Consider the following 21,859-nt stretch of genomic DNA (forward strand, 5'->3'; position numbering starts at 1 on the left):
ATCTTGGTTGAAATAACTTAAATTCATTCATGACATACTAATGTATATTAATATAAAAATATGGTATTATGGTAGTAGCTCATTGTAATGATGTCTTATTGGTGCCACAATTTATATATAGGTCATTAAATAAAAACTGCCAAGAATTGTTAATGGTTATTTTTTTTTTTTTTTTTTTTTTTTTTTTTCGGACACAATTACATCCTAAAAATTATTTACACTTCCAAGGAACAACTATATTTCACATATGATTAACTATGTAACAATGAAAGTATTCAATTAATAGTTGTTTCTAGGGTGTGGACACCATTTCTGTGACAAAAATGTGCAAGATTTGACAATATCTGAAATTCGGTAAACTTCAAGCAATTTTTCTGTACTTTTTTTGCAAGAAAGATCAGAAGTTTTATGTTTTCTTATTTGTGATGGATTCAGAACAATTAAATCTTTCAACATTTTTTTATTAATTTTCCGTTATTTTTTAGACCAATGAGAGCCTTTACAGATAATCATTATTCATTTTCACAAATGTGATTTTATGAGTTGAATTGACACTTGAAAAAATCTGAAATAAGTTGACGACAAATGTGACCAGTGATCTGTTTATCACTAATTTTGCCTATGGCATTGTTGATGTTTTCATTGATGATAGCACATGGGTCCTCAAATTTCTAGTGGTAAATTCTATTTTCTCACCATGTACATTGTCACATTTATGAAGAAAATAGTCTATTTTTTTTTTCTTCTACTACAATCATAATGCATAAAGATGTGTTTAGCTTTGCTGTAACGAGTCTGTTGTGTTCACTTATTTCCAGCTATGTCAGACTTATCTCCCTTTTAATGATTTAGGAGAGATAGAATCTAAAATGAGGGATTCTTAAGCATTGCATTGCTTTTGATGTCTAATTGCTAATAAATGCATCCATGAAATCGAAATTTATTTTTTATAGAACCCCTTACGAAACAACAGGCTTTTACAATGAAAAAAATGAAGCGACAGAACAAAAGGAAATACAAAGATTTACGTCTCGGAGCCATGCTTGAAAAAACAAAACAACTTCTGGACAATTTCTATGGGAAGTTTGATAATGAGTTACGAAATATTCTTGGACACAACTTTTCTTGGGAGGAGGGCAGTGTAAGGAGCTCAAATAAAACAGCTGGTAGACATACTTTGTCATCTTCAAGTAGGAATGAAACAATGAGTGATTATTATGCATAATTTTCTTTTCATGTGTGCCAATTTTTGCATTCTATATAGAACTTGGAATCTGAAATACCCGTGATTTAATGATTGAATCTTAACTATAAGTTGATTGTTTATTGAAGATTACAGTAAAAAATGTGGTTTTGTATTAACTTTTAATATTCATAAAAGTCGTGACTGTTCTTCCATGATAGATTAGATCAAATGTGGATTTATTTTAAGTTAATTACAAGGTACTTTTAAAAGTATTGAAATTGATTTTGAAAATGATTATAAATACAAAATATAGTATGGGAAAAAACACGATCATTAATTCATCATTATATTTAAAAATAAAAAAATTGGCACCCATAAAATTTTAACTTATTTTAGTTTTAAGATGTGTTCTAATGAAACCTTTGAAAAAAATCCAAAGGTGTGATATTGTATGAAATATTTTTCAGGTATTATGTATTTATTTTTCAAATTCTATTTGATTGCTAATCTGAAACAGAATTTTCAGTTTTCTATAATACTTTTATATACTGTTTACATAATAAAATGAAATCCAACTTATGAGCAAAATTTGAAGATGTAAAAAGTATTGATGTACTGTAAAGGAAGTTATATTTGATATTTTTTTACATCCTTAATCAAGATGGTAAGGTATTATTAGATACCCTTCTAACAGTTGCTTGTTCATCTGACTCCCCATCCCCAATAATTTCTAGATGATAACTTTATAATTAATCAATAAATTGTTTTGAAACTTTCCGCGGTTGTTAAGTTCCATTAAATAAATCTCAAGAACATTTTCAGCAAAATCAAAAATGTATTAGTTCATTTTCAACATTTTGATGCCCCCCTTTTTTTCACCATTATATGGCAGGGAATCACAATTGTCTAGTAATACACTATTTCTTTATTCAGTCAAAAATAGTTTAAATCAAAGCTTGAATTTTATACATTTGCTATACCAATATACCTCTTAATCATGTTGTTTTAAAAAAGGACATGGTTTATCTTTTGAAAATAATACAGCTGATCTTATACATGTAGTTAGTATTTTGTTTTATGATTGTTATTTATGCTTGCTATTTATGTTCAAAACTTTGCTCCCTTCATTTTTTTTTTGTTTTGTTGCTCACTGCATTTTTTTCCACCTGATCTCAGATGAAATGTTTTGTTTGTCATAATTTAAAAAAGACCATTTATAATGTACATTCTTAGGGTTCATTGAGGTCATTTTTTATGTCCTTCTGTTAAAAAGGATTTTTCTGGTATTGTTTATGCATTTTTTGGCATATGATTATCAATCTGTCTTTCTGTCAATATAATTTGGTTCAGGATTTATGTTAAAGTCATTTTACATAATAGAGTGATCAAATTGCAATGAAATTTGGTACATATGATTACATATTATAATGTTGGTTACTTCATTTACAATTTTGTATTAAAATTTTGGCCATATATATGTTTATACTGATTAAGAAGAATCTGTTTATTATATAAAATTGTATTTATGCTATGTCATAAACCAATCATGTTTCAGGTGATACATTATGGTTCAAAATTGGAGATGTGTCCAATAAGCTTGGAAATAAGAGTCTGTAATTGTTAGTACTGTTAGGTTCAGATATTGGCAGTTGTATTAAGCTACGCTCAGTGGAGCATTTTAATGTTATTTCTCTTACTTTTTATAGTAACTGTTATTTTTTTTTTTTTTTTTTGAGAAATATTTCTGACCTGGTTTCTAAAAACAAAATTCCGAATTGAGATTTTCCTCAAATCATTGAGTTTTTTTTTTTCACAAATATCCAATGATTTGATTGGTTAGAATTTGAGACTAGGGAGAATTTGAGAATAATTTCAGTTTGAGATTCTTTATGAAACTGTCTTTTATGAATACTGTGACTAACCATTGGGGTATCAGTTTTGGTCGTTTTTGTCATTAAGTTAAACCAGTTCCCAACAAAAATGAAAATATTGACTGATAGCTTAGATGATATAATGAAATCCGTGATTCAGTAATACTTTACCAACAAACTTTGGACAAACAACCACAATTGGTATATACTAAAAATCCCAGACAACATGTATGGCAATCATATAAATGTTTAAGTGCCTTATTCATAGATTGAAAGTATGTTGTACAAGGTTGATATTGGTACATGTGACTACAGTGAAATCTGTCTAAGGCCAAAAAAAATAATAGACTTGTTTCCTGCTACACTACCTACCTTTGGTTTTTTAGCCTACATTCAACATTTTTTTATGTTCATTTTGGCTCAAGCACTGTTAAAGTCTAGATTGTTTCCCCATTAACTCAATATAAAATGTTTTTGAAAAATAATCCCTACCTACCCTATTTTTTGCTTGTTCTGTAGCAGGAAACAAGACTATTATTTTTTTCGGCCTAATCATAAACTGTTTTGGACTGAATGCATATTGAAAAAAGAACCTAATTTTCTGCCATTTTCTTTAGGAAGGGCCATTGTATTTGAATTTGATTTAGGTAGGGCCATTGTATTGGAATTTTATTTAGGTAGGGCCATTGTATTGGAGTTTATAGCAAAGAAAAAATGCTTTAAAGTCGACCTACTACAAGATTTCATTGTACTGTAAGTAATCTTGACACCTTTAAGATTGTGAAATAGTTTTTTAACTGCCTGAAATCTTACAAACATTTCTGGTATTGTGAAATGCATAATCTGTGTATTTGTTGTACTTGTAGTAAAAGTGTAAACAACAAAAAACCAGTTGCACTCTAAAATACCATACTTCGTCATACCACTTCATCATATACCTAATATTGTTCATACTGTTAACCTTTGAAGTGGTTGTGTTAACAGATTAAATAGAACAGGTTGTATCTTCTTAGCACTAAATGTATCTACTTATGTACTGAGTGCCGTCTTGATAATGTACTGTCTTAAATACTACAGTGAAATCAGTCTAAACTGAACTGCTTGACTGAGGATTTTTTTTGTTAAGACAAGTGTATGGGCTACAGTGGTTAAAATGCATTGAATCTGGTTTGAAAGGACTTCAAAAGAGGGTAAGTTAACAGATTTCTGGTTTGTGGATTAGACAGGGGTTTGTTTAAAAAATATTTGCCAAGTTGCTAACACAAATGTAGGTATAGTAATGCTGTTGTCTGTCTGTCTGTCTGTGTCTGTCTGTCTGTAACACCCTTGTGAACAATCCAGATAGACCATCCTTAAATGGACTCAGATTGAACTTCATACATACTTATCCCTAGGAAACGTAGATCCCTATTACAGGTCAAATATTGATACTGTGAGAGGATGACATAACTCTGTGGAAACTTCTGCTCAGATTCGGACTATTATATATTTGATATTTTAAACAAATCTTATCGAAACTATTTGACTATGTTTTAAAATTATGTGATTTACCAAAAGGTCATTTTGATGATATTTAGAGCTTGAGTTGGACAATCTATTATATTCTTGGTTAAAATAATATGATTTTAATTGGACATCTTCAGCTAAAATATGAAAATTGTACTTGGTCCCCTATTATTTCAATTTAATTTAAAGTCCTTAAACATACTTTATTTGTAATAATCAAAATGCATCTGACACAAGTAAAATAATATACCCATGAAGTCTTCTGCTTAAATAATAGATAATTACGTAAAGTACAGGCATACAAATTCACCAGTGTTAATGTAAGTTTTACAAGTTAAGACAAGACAGTAAAAATATAACATTAGGTGATGTGATGTGTACCAATACAGCTCAAGCAATAAGGAATATTTTAGTGCATTTAACAAAGGAATACACTGTGAAAGTACTTTAATTCGTGGATACCAATTTTTGTAGATTAGGAAAGAAACACAAGTTTGTGGATTCTTGAATTCACGGTTTTGATGTTTTCAGTATACAAATCAATGGAAATATCCTTTTCATTGAGAACCAAATTTCGTGGTTTTACCTTCCCATGAAAACCACGAAAATTGGTACACAATGAACAATAGTACTTTCACAGTACATGATCTAACACAACCTTATTATGACTTTCTGACAGAGTTTTTGCAAGACCAACAAGTATGTCTATATTGTAAAATTCAAGAGGCCCCTGTTTTTCGCTCATTAGTTTTATTCTGGCATTATTATCTCAATTAATGAACAAGATGAACACATTATTGTAGAATATTGCTTTTGTTTCAGTTGACTGCAATGTAACACTATCATGTATCCAGTTGGTATATTTGTTCATTATTTACGAATTACAGTGTCTTTCATTCTAACAAATTTAGATGTATATTTAGCTCTTTACAAGACGATTAGTAGTGAACTGAAAGGTTAATTGAGTTAAAGTTTACTACTTGTATGTTAATATTTATATTTTGTAGTTTGTGTATGTTATTGTTTCATATTTGTCAACACATACGACATGTTAATTGCCAATTTTTAAGAACAGATATGTTTAATATATACTTCTTTAAGGTCTGTTATTGGTGTTTAGAAATGATGAAATGTTTAAGGAGGTAGACCTAGAGTAAGGGACATAACTTTTGAAATCAGTGATATGCTTGTATCATATTTAATTTCACCAAAGCCTTTCAAGCTTTTATTTGAAACAGATTGAAATCAATCCAAGTTACTTTGATGTTTACATGAGATTAATGTAAAATGCTGAATACAAATGGTCCAATGATTTGTAAGAGTTATGTCCCTTACCTTACGTCTACCTCCTTAATTTTGGGGTAATGATGGGTATTTTTGGGACATACTGGAGGTCTTAACTTTTATATAAGATGGAGTTGATATGATAATTATGATAATATAAGAATGTGTGCTTAATATTTTACTGAACTACCAAGTTTTCTTCATATCCCAGTCTCTAAGAGATAGGGTTGAAATGAGTTCTGAATGATGCAGCCATTCTCTTTATTATGCAGAGGGCAGTTTATGAATTGAAAGGTTATATTTTTTCTGTATGTGAAGAGTTCTTTTGAATATTGAAATTAAAGGGAGATAACTGTTGTTTTTATAATTTTTACCACAAATCAGTTTAAAAGAAGATTTCATATGAAAAATCATTGTTCTTTCCATTAATTAAAAACATTTGGCTTATTTATATCAAAAACGAAAAAAAAACATATTCCTTTTTCAAAATGAACCTTTGCATGATTCTTAAAAGGACAGCTATTTTCTATTATGTTTCTGATATTGACATACAAGTGTCTTAATTCATCCTTATTTATATGGTTAGTTGTGGTGCAAGCGTTTTCTAACTAGATAAACTACAAGATTGCCAGGGACAATTTTTATGATACATACAGTCAACATTATGTTGTTATTTGACGGACACAACTCTACTTTAAGAAGGTACCTTTTGGTCTTTCTGTTGTTATTTAGTCAGTATTATATAAACTTATTTTTTAAGAATCCTTTCAGGTGTTAAAGGATGTAAAATTGTCTTTGTCAATGATATTCAAATATTTCATGCTAAGGTAAGGTAAGGGCCTTCCTATTTAAACAGCTCTTAGTTTTGTTTATCATGTTTATTTCGTAATTTTTATCTCAATAATTTTTATTTTTCTGTTCAGAGGTAGCAGACTTTATAAAAATCAGGCTGAAGGGGATTCATGTGTGTCAAAAACCCACAGAATTCACTATTATTTTTAATTCAGAAACTTACAGACCCCATAACCAGTCCTAGTTTGTCAGACAATTGTTGCACTTTCGAGGTAAAAGTTATAAAAATTGTGTGTGAAATTGGAAATTTGCAAGAGTTATGGTTCTTGATTTGATTTGATTTGATTGATTTCAGTGGGAGATGAATGGATGATTTCTGAAAAATACAGATCTAAATACAGAAAAGATAACTATTGTGTAAAGATATAGCATAAGTAGAGCATAGAAGCATTGTTAGTTCTGTGGGTTTTCTACACCATGAAGGCATTGTCTGAATTATATATGGACTGGTATTGAAATGCTAATGCAATTCTACTTAACTATACTCAGTAAAAACCCTGCTTCCTTGTGTAAAGTGAATTTTTGCACAAAATACCAAAGCCAATATGTGGTTAAAAAAAAACAATTTCACTTCCTCTGTTTAGTGTGCAATCCAATTTTTGACCATAATGCCAGTTATATGTTTGTTTGCAAAGTAAGTTAAATTCCCAACTAGGAATGGATTGTGGATGTCATGTTGTTAGCAAATTAGCCTATACTAGGTTTTATAGTAATGAACACCATAAATCCTTTTTCTTAGTATAAATCCCAAAGAAATATAACTTATATGGTTGTATGGAAACTGATATTTTATACATCATTTGTATAATATTTCGCATACATTTTGTACAGCACTTTATATTTATACATGTATTGTATATTTTTATTGACATTATATGTCAAAATATTGATACAAATAAATGCTAAGCATTTCATAGTTTGTTTTGTTTTAATTACTTGGTTTTGTTTAATATGAAGCAGGTGTAACATGTAAAGATGAATATAGTGATTTTTTTTTAAAAGAATCCTGCCTTTTTATTAATTAGGATTTATTTTTCATCATGATTTGACACAAGTTTAAGATGTGAGCTATAAACAAATAGCTATTTTGTTTTTGTTAAAGATTCAAAACTATTTAGTAAAGATCCTTACTCTGTATTACAGGTTTACTTCCTTTTGGACTAAAATTGGGCTCTCAAGGTTAGTAAGGTCAAAGGTTAATTTTGTATTTATTACAATAATTACCATTTCATCCTCTATAAGCATCATTCCTAATACTTGTACATTGTTTCTAAAATATTGATGTATAGATGAAGGAAAGGTACTGAAAAAAAAATCCATAAAATTAACTATTGCAAATTACTTGGGGTAACTTTTTGTATGACCACAAAAGTTTTGCAGTGTTTTATGGTATGACACTGTACTTGTTTGTGTCATTGTTGTCCTAACAGACGCAGTTTTCGTTTGATAACTTGATCATTGGTTGGTGGATATTGATAATGTTTTACAAGGAAAAACCGTCAAAGGAAAAGTTGGCATTGATTTTGGTGGTTATAGCACAACAGCTTTGGAATGAGGAGCCATAAGCAAGCATTTATTTGAATTAAACATAGCTTAAGTATAAGTGTATGAATAAATTAATGATAATGTAGTTCATGTTCTATATCACAAAGGCCAAGCTGGGATTGACTTAAGGGTCTCAACCTACATCATTTTGGAAAAGGGACCGAAAAGGGTAAAAAAACAAAGAGTTTTACTTGTTTTGAACAATAGTATTAATAAAAGAGTAATCAAGGGAACCATGATTCTGGTAGGAATTCAAAAGAATGTAATCCATGGATAAAGACCAGACAAGGAAAAAAGAGGCAACAAAGAAAATAAAAAAAAAAAACAAAATGATATGTATAAAGCAACAAAATGTTTAGATCTTTTTGAAATTGTACCACTGAATTTGTTACCACAAAAGGAATGTTTTGATTGTTAATTGGGGGTTATAACCCTTACTGTATAGAAATAGGAGTATAAAAGAACCAAAAGCAAGAACCATTATTTGAAAACTTAACTATGTGTACATAATGTAAGTATATATGTAAGGATTTCTAGGCAATTGGGTAAGAGGTTCTATGCTAGAACTGATTTTGGAGCTGTTTAATCTATCCATGAAGGGGCCAAAAGAAGTTTTAACTTAAAAAATAAAACAACACATTAATAGGTTCCATACCACAGTTTATAGTGTTTTGATTGATTAAAAGGATTTTGACCCTTAAATTGTGCATGAAGAATAGGTGGGGATGGCTAAACTAACATATAATATAATGATCCAGAATAAGCATGGTTTGTATGTCAAATAGACAATAACCCCACTGGGGTGAATATGTCAGCCCAAGGCCACTCATTGATCTTCAGTGAACGACGTGGAAATCCTCATACCAGAGGGCAGGTCCCAAACATCAGTATACACAGTTTCAGCGAAAGAGTTGTCCTTATATACTCAAGTAACATAAAAATAATCTTAAGATGAAAACGAAACAAGGCATACAGAGGCCAGTAATTCCTGACTTGGGACAGGCGCAAAAAATGTGGCGGAGTTAAAGTACTTTGGCGTGATCTCAACCCATACCATTTAAAATATGACCGCTGTGGAAAAATATTATACAATTAAACACACCAAAAGTCAGTTAAAAAAGACTGAGTCCCTTGTTACAACATAAATATAGAAACTGATTATAAATTACTCAAACGTACAGGACTACTAGCAGTCAAGTGACATACCAGCTCCTTACCAGTTTAAACCTACAAAAGGTTGTGTCCCCATCGTATGTATCTTCCCACGCGGGGTTGAGAATCACGGAACATCATAAGTCATAGAATAAGGACACAAACTATGTCAACCCGAAAACTGCTTTTAAAAATAGTGTTTTAATTTCTATGTAAAGACCCTATGAACGAATCAATGTTAATATCGAATAATGCTATCCTTAACGATTTGACAATACCATAACTATACCTTTACGAATGAGCATATTCAACAGTTTATTTAACTCATTGGGTGAGTATCGAGCTTTTCTTGCTTAGTGTAGAATATTAGAATATTAAACAAAGGGTGAGTCACGGAGATACCTGCACTTACTAATCCTTTACAAGTACATCTGTATTTGAGAGTAAGTTCCTTGTATCGGTTGAAAAAAAAATTGTGAATGTTTTTACGAGCTTTTGATATCGAAAACCTTGATGTAGTAATTTCTCGGTTATATAAATATTCCTTTCGTTAAGCATTTTCTTCAACTTTTGGTATTTTTAACAAATTTTGTTTATTTCTAGGGTGGAACTTCTAATTTTAAAGTTTTGTGACTTCTTATAAGTCTGATCATAATATTTTAAAATTTCAATATGAGTGAAAAAAAACGGACAGCTAATTAAATTGAAGGGGCAAAACACACCGTAATACATGTACATGACATTGAGACATTATTCATGCTCTTGTTTGCTGTAAAACTTGTATGAATATTCAAAATCTTAGGATGTCTTTTAGGACAAGGCCCAAGATAACACGGTTTTTGTTTGCACGAAACTTTATAACATGTAATTGGTAACATACTTATAAGCATGAACAGTTGTCAAAAGACGGGTCTTGATAGAGTTTCCCTGGTAGTTTTTTTTTACCCCTACATTCAAAAATTGATACAGTTGATAAACATGTACTAAAAAACTGTTTACAATGCTCACCAAGATAAAACATTAAATTTCATATAATTCCATTCAATGGTATGAGAGGTGTAAAGGATAAGAGATGGGTTTCTCAATTTTCTTGTCCGCATATTAACAAATGTCAAAGAGACGGGTCCCCCTCTTTGACGGAATGACGGACAACCCTATCACTGTATACCAACCACTTTGCAAGTAGGAATATAGTAAGTCTGTAGTGAAAAGATGCCTCCGAATAGAACACTAAGATATATTGCAGAAGGTCGACCTTTATATACTACGAAAAATGAAAATGTGCCGGTCATCTTTCACGGACACTTTTTTCTGTGGTATCAGTGATTGCCCATGTACATGTATCTGTATGAAAGTTAACGCAAGGTACTCTATGTTATATACAAGCATTTCTTATGAAAATTTGAGTTGCTCACTTTTTGAGATTTGTTAGCATTGGTTTTTCTTTGGTTTACATCTGGTTTAATTTCACTCACTTTTCAGAGTAAAAAAATCAATGGGCTCTTTGATACAAAATAGGGGCGTAGAATCCAAATCTGGGTTGGTACGGCAAGAAGGACGCGTTGTCAGAGGGTTCTGGGGGCAGTCGCAAAAAAACCTTAGGCTATCTAAAAAAATGACAAGAATTTTAGGTACGGCGGTAGCCATGCCTGTTATACCAAGCGCTACGCCCCTGCTAATAAGCCGAAAATTACCATGTATATAGATTTTCTATTTGGACCAGAATAGGAACACATTTCTAATTCCTAAGTTCTATGACATTTTAATCACTCTGTCTCGGAAAATTTAATCGCAATCTAAATTCAGAAGTGTATCAATCTTTAATGAAGTATTCATGATCTCAGTTCTGTCGTATCAAACTGCACACCAGAAGAGCGTGTTGTACTTTGTTTAGAACTAATTTTGTATGTTATAAATGTGGTAAAAGATTTTAAATTTTTATTACAATGCAACCTCACCAGTATGCTTAATATAGATATTGGAATACTACAATAAAAAATGTAAGACTTAATTAACTGAAAAAAACATAGTATTTTTATTTGTTAGGTCATCCATTCACATTTCTGCGTTTATGTGGGTGTGTGTTGTTACTGAAAATAAATAGAGTCGACCGCTGTACTGGTAGCGTCACCTCTTCCGTTGCATAATCAGAAAGTTAACTGTCTTTAGGACCCGGTCGTAAAGTCCACACGGGTATGAAAGATAGTTAGTAGTATGTTCCTGTTCCAATTTTGAAATTTTCAGTTTTGTATTCATGCCTGCCTTTTTCCCCACATGGATTTGTCTTTGTCCTTTTTATTTGAATATTTAGAGTAGCGAAGAACAAACAATTTCTTTGATCGTATCAGTTTTCATGTTTTTTTCAAAATCCAATCTTATCGCATCTAATGTGTATACGGTTACTTAATAAATGACAACATCAATTTCACTATCATTAAGAAATGGAAGGTTGACAATTGGAAATAAAATTCGCGGTACTTGAGCAAGACCTGGACAAGAAAACTAGACAAGTATGTAATAAATAATTTATATACATAAGCAATAGAAACAATTGAAAACAAGGTATAGGATCAATAACAGCAAACAACTAACAATATATAACAATAAAAAAATCATCAACGTTAGAAAGTCAGAACAATTGCATTCTCTGATTGAGGCATTGCTAGTAAGCGAAAATATCACAGTGAAAAATATAATACAAGTCTCATCTATGAAAGCAAAATGCATGATTGCTACAAACAATACCATATGATACTTAGACGGCAAGAACGACGTTCCATTTATTTGGCCTTATTGGAACAGCAACGTAGATGTAAGAAGCGAAACGTTTGGCAACCAAATTTACATTTAAAATTAAATTTTCGATGTTACACTCATAACCGCCAATATTTAAAAGCCTTGAAAACAAAAGGGGAAGAAATCAACCGTCAAATACCCACTTTTTATAGTAAAAAGACGAATAGTTGCCCCTTTAGTTTTGTTTCTAGTGTTGATCAGAATGCAGCCATCCCTCTTCACTTTTCATCAGGAGCGGATCTAGATTTTGAAGAGAGGGTTTTAGAAGAGTTCCAGAAAAGGAGGATTCCAGGCTGATGTTTGCCCATTTTAGCCCGAGTGTTGCCAAAAATCAAAAATCTTTTCCAATAAAAAGGATTGTTTAGCCCCCGAAACCGTTCCCCTGGATCCGCCACTGTTCAATAACACAAGTTTATCAACTATCCCAGCAATTTCTATGTCAGGCAATTATTTTAATGATCCATCCTTCTCCACAATTCTCAAAACCAGCCAGAAAGTTGCCATCAATCTTCGAAGTATCCACCAACGATTGTCCAACCAAAACCTCCCAATTTTGGACAACAACTACATGTACCACCTTTTCCCATCCGTTAAGTTTGTTTTCAAGCCAATGCTTAGTCTACTAGTTAAGATCAACCAATAAATAACACCAATAGGCTATTTCCAATAAGACTATTTCATAATCAAATAAAATAATTCAAAATAAAAAAAAATAGTACCGAGAACTAAAACTTTCTTTATATATTAAATAAACTACATATATGAACACACTTCATATTTATAATTATGTTTCAATGATAATTGAGCAGTGCAAAACTCTCACTATCAGCATAGCCCATCTAATTTGTCAAAAAAATCATTTCAGTAGTAAAAAATAGGCAAAATTAGCTATGTTAAGTAAAAACGTGATATTAAGAAGGTAAAACAAAAATTGTGTTATTAACGTAATTATCGTGAATTTGAGCAAATTCTCGTCTAAAATAAATTCCTTGGCTACTCACTCCTACAACTTAATATTATGGAATTCCGTATGGCACCAAGTCAGAAAAAAAACTAGCCAGACAGCCTCTAGCATTGCTGGGGCATATCGGAATTCCAGAAAATAATTTCACTGAAAAAGGAAATATCACTGTAAATTCTTAAATGATGTCGATTTCCCATTTCCTTCCCAAGCAATTCTATTTCTATTTTCGTAAATTCAAGGAAAATTAGTAACAGTAAAGATTCCATATACATTTCCGACCCTGTTGTAGTTTTCATAAATTATATTTCGTTACAATAAAACCTATATAAAAAGAACCCCTTTAAGAATGAAACAGGTGTTCTGCAAGTTCTAGTCAGGCGTTCAGTTTACACAGAATCAAGTTGTATATACTGTCCTACCAGTTTGGTTTAGACAGGTTTCCTGTATATTCAAGGTTCGGTTTAGACAAATTTTATACGTATGGTTGTGCATTAAAATCTTTATTGACTAACGTTCGAATATTAGCCTAAATATAACAAAACTGCCAATACAATACAAAATAAAAAAGTACGCCAATACGGGATTCAGCCATCCAATATGGCTTTTACCCATCCAATACGTTATATTAGCCTGGTTAAAATCAATATTAATTGGCCTAAAACAATATGACGTATTGTACTAGTTAGCCAATAAAGGCCAAATTGCATAAGGTTTTCAATATTGGCCGAGTTATTGGTCCTCGGCTAGCAATATTGGACTACGCCTCTGTACAATATGACTAGCCTCGGACCAATAACTTATCCAATATGGAAAACATTACAATAATACTATAATACAGTACAGGATTCCTTAAAAAAGCCTAACTTGACCAGTTTCACTGATATTGCACCAAAACATTCCAGGGGTATATAAATATACAGACTGAGTACTATAGACGGTTGTAATATGATATTATCCCCTTACAGTAGTATTTTGTCATGAGATCTTGAACTTGAAAAGAGAATTCTGAGGATATTCATTCACTATAAATAAATTTGGAAAAAAGCTTCATAGGAAGATTATACATATACATTGTAGAATTAGCATTGCCAGTGGTGGTTCCAGAGATCTCAGAAGGAGAGCCTAGGTTTTGTTTCACATAAAGTTTCCGAGAAACGAATTGTTGAATTTTGGCCAAAAAACCAGGATTTTACACATAAAATTTATATCTTAAAACCTGATTTCTGTCGCAAGTTCAGTTTCAGCGTTTTTGAAAGGGGCGAATTCTCTTTCTCGCACCTTCCGGATCCACCACTGGTGAGACTGAAACTAATGCCCTGTGAACATGATTTAGCACTATAAAGACCGAACTATAACTCTAAGTCAAAATATCACTCAGTATGAGCTACTTTAGGTTTACAACTACGTTGGTGTACCGGAAGTCTATCGGGGTTAAAGGTTCTTCCACAATTTTCACATGGTAGGAGTTGAGACTTGGCACTTTCGTAAGCTGCTTGGTTAAAGGCATCTACATCATACGATCCCTTGGCTGAAATAAAATAAAGGAACACACGAATATGAAGTTGCACTATTTGAAAAGGAAATCAAAGTGCATTCTAAAGAATAAGCAAATAGATTAAGGAAGATTGATGAAGAATGGAAACAAAAATACAAAATACAAACACTAACACCAAATTAAAACTAAAAGACAGTAAAATCAAAAAGGCATGCAAAAAACACAGAAAATTAGTAATGAATGAACTTCATGTCAGGATAATTTTAGTCGATATTTAAAAAACCGAACTTTTTTTCAAGACTCAACAGAGGAATTGCTCATCCAGAGCTCAAATCCACAAGCTCCGAGTCCATGGTTTCCGATTTACATTAATGTAATTTATTTACAAAACATTCGTAATATGCTATATATGCATTTCAAAGCAGATGACCAATCTCTCTTGTAAAATAAGTCTGAATTCATTTGTTGCCTATAATTTGCACGTGACCTAGCTTAGGCTTTACCTCCTATTGCTCTAACTTCCGGTTTCTTAGGCAACGGTCGCTGTTGTTGTTTAGGTAATTTATTATTTTCTATTTTCCATTTTTCTAGACATTGTGGTTCATGAATTGAGATAGACTTGGAGCCGAATTCTCTCCCACATATGTAACAGACCATTGTCGGAGGTCGTCGCATAACAGGGGTCTATAAATAGACGGTGCTAGACAGTTATAATACAGTGAAATCTGTTTAAGGAGGTAGATCTACGGTAAAGGTCACAACTCTTGAAATCAGTGATATGTTTGTATCATATTTTGAAACAAACTGAAATCAGTTCAAGTTCCTTTGATGCTTACATGAGATTGATGTAAAATGCTGAATATAAACGTTCCAATTATTTGTAAGAGTTGTGATTCTTACCCTAGGTCTACCTCCTTAAAGCAAGCTAATTTCTTGTCCGTTTTATTTTTCAGCATTTTTCGTTTATCATTATTGGACAAACGTCAATATGGGTCAAGAGAAAAAGAGTGCTCCAGTCTTTTATTGGTCAAATTTTACACACCCCACCTAAAGCACAAAATATACAAAATTTTCCAACAAAAAGTGTTTGTGTGTTGGGATGTGTCAGACATTCATTGGATCTGCCAATAGGTGCACTGTTGTAAAAAAGCAGTCCTCAACATGGCGGGAACAATACAAACCAGGATTGATCAGAATTATGTATTATAGTAGTTGTTTTGTTGGGCAAAATGGAAAACGTTTAATATACTTTTAAAGCATAATTTCAATGGACCCTGATCCATCATAATTCCCCCACTTGAGGCCTGCTTGAACATACAGTGGCCCAGTTTCCTTTTTAATTAAGTGCAAGTGTTTGTAAGAATCAGGAAAAATGGGAAAAATTAGAAACAAGCATGTCAAATCCCACCGATCTGACAATGTAATTTCACTTAATGATACTTTCTCTATTAAAAAAAAGTCTATTATTTGATCTCTGCATCACTGGCTTTTTAATGTTTGTTTGTTTGTTTGTTGGGGTTTAACGTCCGAGCAGCAATATTTCAGCTATATTCAGACGATGAACATGAAAGGATGATAAAATGAACATGAAATGAAAAAAAAAGGATGGGACACAAGGATAATAGGGTCGACAAATTTTGATTGCCACTGGAAAAAGGGGAGATGGGTATGGTCGGGCAATTTAGCCTCCTGTGGCGGAGCGCAAAGGTTCCTTCTCCTATCGAATACCACAGCAGGGTTCTTTAACGTGCGAGGAACGTGGCATCTTTCCCAACAAGGTGCACCACTATGGTTTGCGGTCAGGTTTTCCGTATTATAGCCTGACCACCCCAGCATGTAACACGCCAGGGGTACCCCATTCCACCATCTGGGCACACATCCCAGTTGCTCTGTGGGCAGAGCGCCTAGCCCCCGGCTAGGTTTCTGAGCACTATTTAGTCGCCTTATACGACAAGCTTAGCGCTGCTGCAGGCCTATTCTTTTAACACCCGGACCTGCACGGGGTGGTTTTTTAATAGAATCTAAGAAAAATGAGGTTTTTGACAGAGTTATCTGCGCTTGAAATGTTCATTTTCAGTGCATTTCAATGAAATTAGAACCCAATGGTCCAGCATGATATGGAAAATCTTGTCTGTTTTCCTTGATTCTGATGGTGCAAATAGTCAAGTTACACTATCAAAATGATGGGTTTTTTTATACCATGTTTCAACCACTGCCTGATTCTTACACGGACTGACCCTTAAGGGTTTGGTTTAGACAGGTTTCATTGAATTAGCAAATAAGGAAGCATGGGTTCAAACCGATTTGTTTAAAAAGCATCCTCCCAATATTCAAAATGTGAAATTTTGTACTTGCACCTCCCAAATATTCCTACAATCAATTATCTTTCCAATTTCTGATAAAAAAAAAAACAACTTTTCAAAAGCAATATTTTGAACTCATGCTCAGTCTGATAAATTGAAACAGTTATTGGTGCTACATATTCACAGACAACAGGTAAATTGCAATTAAAATTAGTTATGTTGAAAACTCATTTTGAAATCATGAAAAAAACCATTTGCAAACACTTTAAGTCTAATTAAAATGCAGTTGCAGGAAATTTGACAGCAGTTTTCTGTTTTTCTATGCAAGATATTTAAATCATTTGAATTTCCAATAACTCATTAGACTATTTGAAAAGACTGGTAGAATTTACATTTTAACAAATAATCGATGACAGTACATGAATGCATATTCTTATATTGGAAAAGAAACAATAAAGAAAACCAAACACAGCTCATAACCTTTTTTTCTTCTCTAAAATGAGTCGATTTTTTAAAGATTCTAAACTTATTTCAGTACCTTGGATGGCTCCGATGTGGAGTTACTAGCACCACCTCCTGTGTTACTACCCCCTCCTTTGGGTTTACATGCCCTCAAATGGACATCCAGTCTATCTGTAGCAAAGGTTCGTCCACAGTTTGGACAAGGTAACAACTGAGCCTTTGCATTTTCATACGCCAAGTCATTCATTTGGTCTCTGAAATTGTGATTAAATGGGTATAAAGATAATTTGCGTTCAAGTGACCTACTAATACTGAAACTTTTCTTGTAATTTCATTGCGTCTTTTCTAAAGGTCTCTTCAACTTTAAAAAGCTAACTTGGTTTTAAAGATTTTAATGCAAGTCTTATTTTGACGTTAGGGAATTTAAGGGTATGAAAATTCCTCCCGTGTTTTGAAACAATTTCAATGCTATTATATGAAAGATTGCATCATTTAATTTTATTTAATATAAGAACATTGTAATAATTGCTCTGGAGTTCGTTATTTGTCTTTCTTTCATTCACAACCTTATATTTATTTCGATTCTCTATCAAAGAATGACCGTCGAAAATTGTTAAAGTATTTTACCTTGTCATTGTTTTCCCGAACTCTGGCTTTTTGGGAAGTGGCCTACGTCTTTCCTTTGGCAACTTATTATTTTCATTCTTCCATTTCTCCAAACATTGTGGTTCGTGTATGGGCAATGATTTTGTACCAAATTCGCGTCCACATATATAACATACGACAGTTCTGGGTTTACCCGGAGGCGGAGATTGGTTCTGATTAGTCATCGTAGAACCGCCACCACCGCCACCAAAACTGCTGCTGGCACCAGTGGAACTCTGGCCTCCTTTAGGCTTGCATGACCTTTGATGGACTGGAAGCCTGTCAGTGGCAAATCTCCGTCCACAGTTTTCACATGGTATGAGCTGAGCTTGGCTACTCTGCCAAGCAGCTTCGTTAGCGGCGTTAATATCATATTTCTGACCTGACTGTAGAGCTTCGGGTTTCTTAGGAATAGGACGTCTTTGACCTTTCGGAAGCTGATCATTTTCCTTCTTCCATTTTTCAAGACACTGTGGTTCATGAATAGCTATCGATTTTGAGCCATACTTTTGTCCACAAATATAGCATAGCACAAAGTTTGGTTGCTCGGGTGGTTGACGGTATGTTTTTGAACCTGACTGGTTTTGCTTGCCCCCAACACTACTAGGTGTGTTCGATGAGGAGGCACTAGACGCGCCACCGGCACCTCCTTTAGCCTTACACGATCTCTGGTGCACTGCAAGTCGATCGGGCGCAAATGTGCGACCACAACGATCACACGGTATTAATTGGGACTGGGCACTTTGCCATGCAGCCTCATTCATTGCATCTATATCGTAATTTCCACTAGCACCAACAACTTTCGGTTTTATCGGTTCTTTCCGTCTTTGTCCTTTAGGCAACTTTTCATTTTCTATATGCCATTTTTGTAAACATTGTGGTTCATGAAAAGCAATTGACGCCGTTCCAAATTTTCGCCCACAAATGTAGCATAGAACAAATTTTGGACCAGGCGGTGCATTAGATTTTGGAGGGGCTTTATTAGGAGACGTAAAGGTACCTTCTCTCTCCAAAGTCGCCCCTGCACCTATATTTTGCTTTGAAATGGGTGCAGTACCGCGATTAGCTGAATTCTTTCTGACCATAGCTCCTTTTCTTGTGGTCTGTTTTTCGAGATCTGTTGCATTACTTTTATTGATTACTTTAGGTGAATCTAAAACGGCCGTTTTAGGGCGTGGTTCCCCTTTTCCCTTCCCTTGATCTGAAATGAATATACATGTATTAGTAATATACTATCTGTAATACAAAAACAATTTACGTTCATTAGCTACATGTAACCTCCGCACATACGCAAATATCTTATAAAATAGGTAATGGAGTATGATATTCGGCGATAAGGAGTGCTGTAGTTGATACTTAGTCAACTGCACTCCACTGTCCAAGCCATAAGGTATAATGAAACCGAAAATGGAATATAAGATTAAATTAAGGGTATCAACCACAACTAAACAGTTGATAAGGCCAAAATAAAGTCTGTTTCCTACAACGCTGTCTACCCTTAGTGCCTAGCTTTTTGTGCCGACTCTAAACATTTTATTGCCCAAGCACTGTAAATTATATAAAGTCTAGATTGATTCTCCATAAACTGCATATAAAACTTTTTTGAAAATAAAATGATTTCCCTACCTACCTTCCCCATTTTTTCTTGCTGGTAACAGGAAACAAGACTATTATATTTTTTTGGGGCCTAATATGAAGTCTGAGTTATTATACACAATACCTCCTTTACATCCTCTCTGGTGAATTGGTAGTCTATCGGGGTTAAAGGTACGTCCACAGTTAGGACAAGGCACTAGTTGAGCTTGAGCACTTTTCCATGCCGCCTCGTTAAATCTTTCATTATCCCCTTTCCCATTTATGGCGGGCAGTATCTCTGGTTTTGTAGGGGTCTTTCTACGTTGTGGTTTTGGTAGTTTTTCGTTTTCTATTCTCCATTTCTTCAAGCACTGAGGCTCGTGGATGGAAAGAGACTGAGAGCCAAATTCTCGTCCGCAGATGTAGCACACAACGGTTTTTCTGCCTGGTATCCCAGGCATTTGCTCTCTAAAGTTATAAAAGAATTGACATGAGGATATGGGAAATTTACACCAAAAGAACCACCCAGCTAAAGGTGCCGGTTTGTGTAAATATTTTTGGTAATGTGATTATCAATTCAAAGAGCAGAAATTCACGTTTTAGTAATAAATAATATGCGACTTAAAATCCTGACAAGTGAAAAACAAAGTTCACACATATGAATATAAACTAAACTGTCGGTTGTAGTTTTTATGACAGAAGACCTACATTCCGCATATTTTATACTGAACAAAATTACTATGAATAAAATCAGGGTTATGTTTCAGGAATTTGTTATTTTGGCGGTGTACTCGAGTCGCCAATCTCCACTTTTCAAATAAAACGTAGTATGACAATCGGATAACGTCGCGTAAAACCATTCACATGTTCACTTTTTCCTAACCTGGAAGCCCTGGTAATATTTACGTTCGACAAGTTTCTCTCAAACATATTTTTAGCGATCCTAGGTTCGCTTATGATATTGACCAGGGAACCAGATTTACTTTTTCCCGACTTAGCAAGATTCTTGCATTTTCTAAGAGGGCTGACTGCAGCGTCCAGAGTGAATTTCGAACGTCAGACGCTGTATTGGAGCTTGTGGAGTTGCTTTCAAATTCTCTTAACCAAAACCCGAATTTCCCGTACATACCTCTTGTTGACAGTCTTAATACTTACTTGTATCAGAAAATAACCAGTTATAATATATATGTGTGGAACTTCAGCCATTATTCAGTATGTAGTAAATATAAATTAGATTTAACATTTTCAAAATTTGCTTTTCACTTGTAAATAGCATGATTAATTATATCGAAAAACATCACTTTAATGCAATCAGATAAAGGTAGATTTAAGAATGACTAATCCAATGTCCACGCCAGTAAATAATTCCATCCTGTTTGGTAAACATTTTAAAACGGTACTCTATGGAGCGGAGAGATAAGTTCTCATTCGACTACTTTCAAATGAAATAAAAGTAAAGGGTGGAACCTACAATGGGACCGGTAGATGTTTTGTTCAGTTTAAAAAGCCTATCAACTGTTTACACAAAAAAAAATATGATTACTTAATTAAGACTTCTAAAAAATCTAAAAAAATAACCCTTAAAATTCCGAATTGATTAAATTATAAACTTTTTTTCAAGTTTCTTTTCCTTTTCTACGCCCCTTGTGGCTATTTTGACAAATCATTACAATAAAGACATATTTAATTCACTTAATTGATATCTTACCTTTCCTTTTGGCAACGTGTTAACTTTCCTTGACGATTATGTAAACACTTTCCTTAGCAACCAAAAGCATACCAAATATCGTTTTTCAGATTTATTTCTGAGGAATTCAGGATAAAATGTTACAACAACTTCTACTGAAATTATGAAAGGCGAACACAACGAAGTTTAAATCATTGTATATTATCCGAGATGTGATCAAATACAGCAGATTTGTTGTGACGATAGTGTAAATAAAAACTAAAGGGAGATAATATTTTTTAGAACAGGCTAGAAATTAAAATTCAATTTCGATCTCGCAGCTTTATTCCCACATTATGGGTAGTGATATTCATGTTTTTACTTTTAGAACAAATAATCATTTACAGTTTTTGTACATGCCTCCTTTTAATAATAACGATGAAATTATAAACAAAATTATCTTCTGTTATATTTCATTTGATTATTTTAAAACATAAGTTATTATCTTTTGAAATTAAAAAGTAACCCACATTCACTCTTCTAAAGATTGAATGATT

General features: G+C 33.1%; 2 protein-coding genes across 6 annotated transcripts in view; one reads left to right on the top strand and one right to left on the bottom strand.

The window, feature by feature from the left end:
- The window catches only part of LOC148621302 (carbohydrate sulfotransferase 15-like), a 28,617-nt gene extending 21,004 nt beyond the window's left edge, over positions 1 to 7,613 (top strand). For all 4 annotated transcript variants that reach the window (XM_088575470.1, XM_088575471.1, XM_088575472.1 and 1 more), the window contains one exon: positions 954 to 7,613. In XM_088575470.1, coding sequence (XP_088431596.1) covers positions 954 to 1,225 — 272 coding nt within the window. In that variant the 3' untranslated portion in view covers positions 1,226 to 7,613. The remainder of the gene's footprint in view (positions 1 to 953) is intronic.
- Positions 7,614 to 11,907: 4,294 nt separating this feature from the next.
- LOC148621303 (zinc finger protein 474-like) lies at positions 11,908 to 21,596 on the bottom strand. Of its 2 annotated transcripts, XM_088575474.1 has the most exons (6): positions 21,345 to 21,596; positions 19,782 to 20,104; positions 18,044 to 19,262; positions 17,493 to 17,670; positions 15,155 to 15,335; positions 11,908 to 14,684 (listed from the first exon to the last, which is right to left on the bottom strand). In XM_088575474.1, the coding sequence occupies exons 2-6, from the start codon at positions 20,095 to 20,097 to the stop codon at positions 14,527 to 14,529; spliced, it is 2,052 nt and encodes a 683-aa protein (XP_088431600.1). In that variant the 5' UTR covers positions 20,098 to 20,104; positions 21,345 to 21,596; the 3' UTR covers positions 11,908 to 14,526. The 2 variants fall into 2 exon arrangements, with proteins under 2 accessions (XP_088431600.1, XP_088431601.1); XM_088575475.1 differs by lacking the exon at positions 15,155 to 15,335.
- Between the last annotated feature and the right edge of the window lie 263 nt (positions 21,597 to 21,859).

This window comes from Perna viridis, chromosome 3, assembly GCF_037379345.1.
Source record: "Perna viridis isolate PV_CMFRI_1.1 ecotype Kerala chromosome 3, ASM3737934v1, whole genome shotgun sequence".
In the NCBI taxonomy this organism is placed as follows: domain Eukaryota; kingdom Metazoa; phylum Mollusca; class Bivalvia; order Mytilida; family Mytilidae; genus Perna; species Perna viridis.

Excerpts from the sequence above, each read along its gene's own strand:
- LOC148621303 (XM_088575474.1), bottom strand. The coding sequence starts at position 20,097 with ATGCCTGGGATACCAGGCAGAAAAACCGTTGTGTGCTACATCTGCGGA. Across the intron at positions 17,671-18,043 it reads TTCGGGAAAACAATGACAAG|AGACCAAATGAATGACTTGG; the intron begins GTAAAATACTTT and ends TCACAATTTCAG. Across the intron at positions 15,336-17,492 it reads CCACATCGGAGCCATCCAAG|ACCCCTGTTATGCGACGACC; the intron begins GTACTGAAATAA and ends GTCTATTTATAG.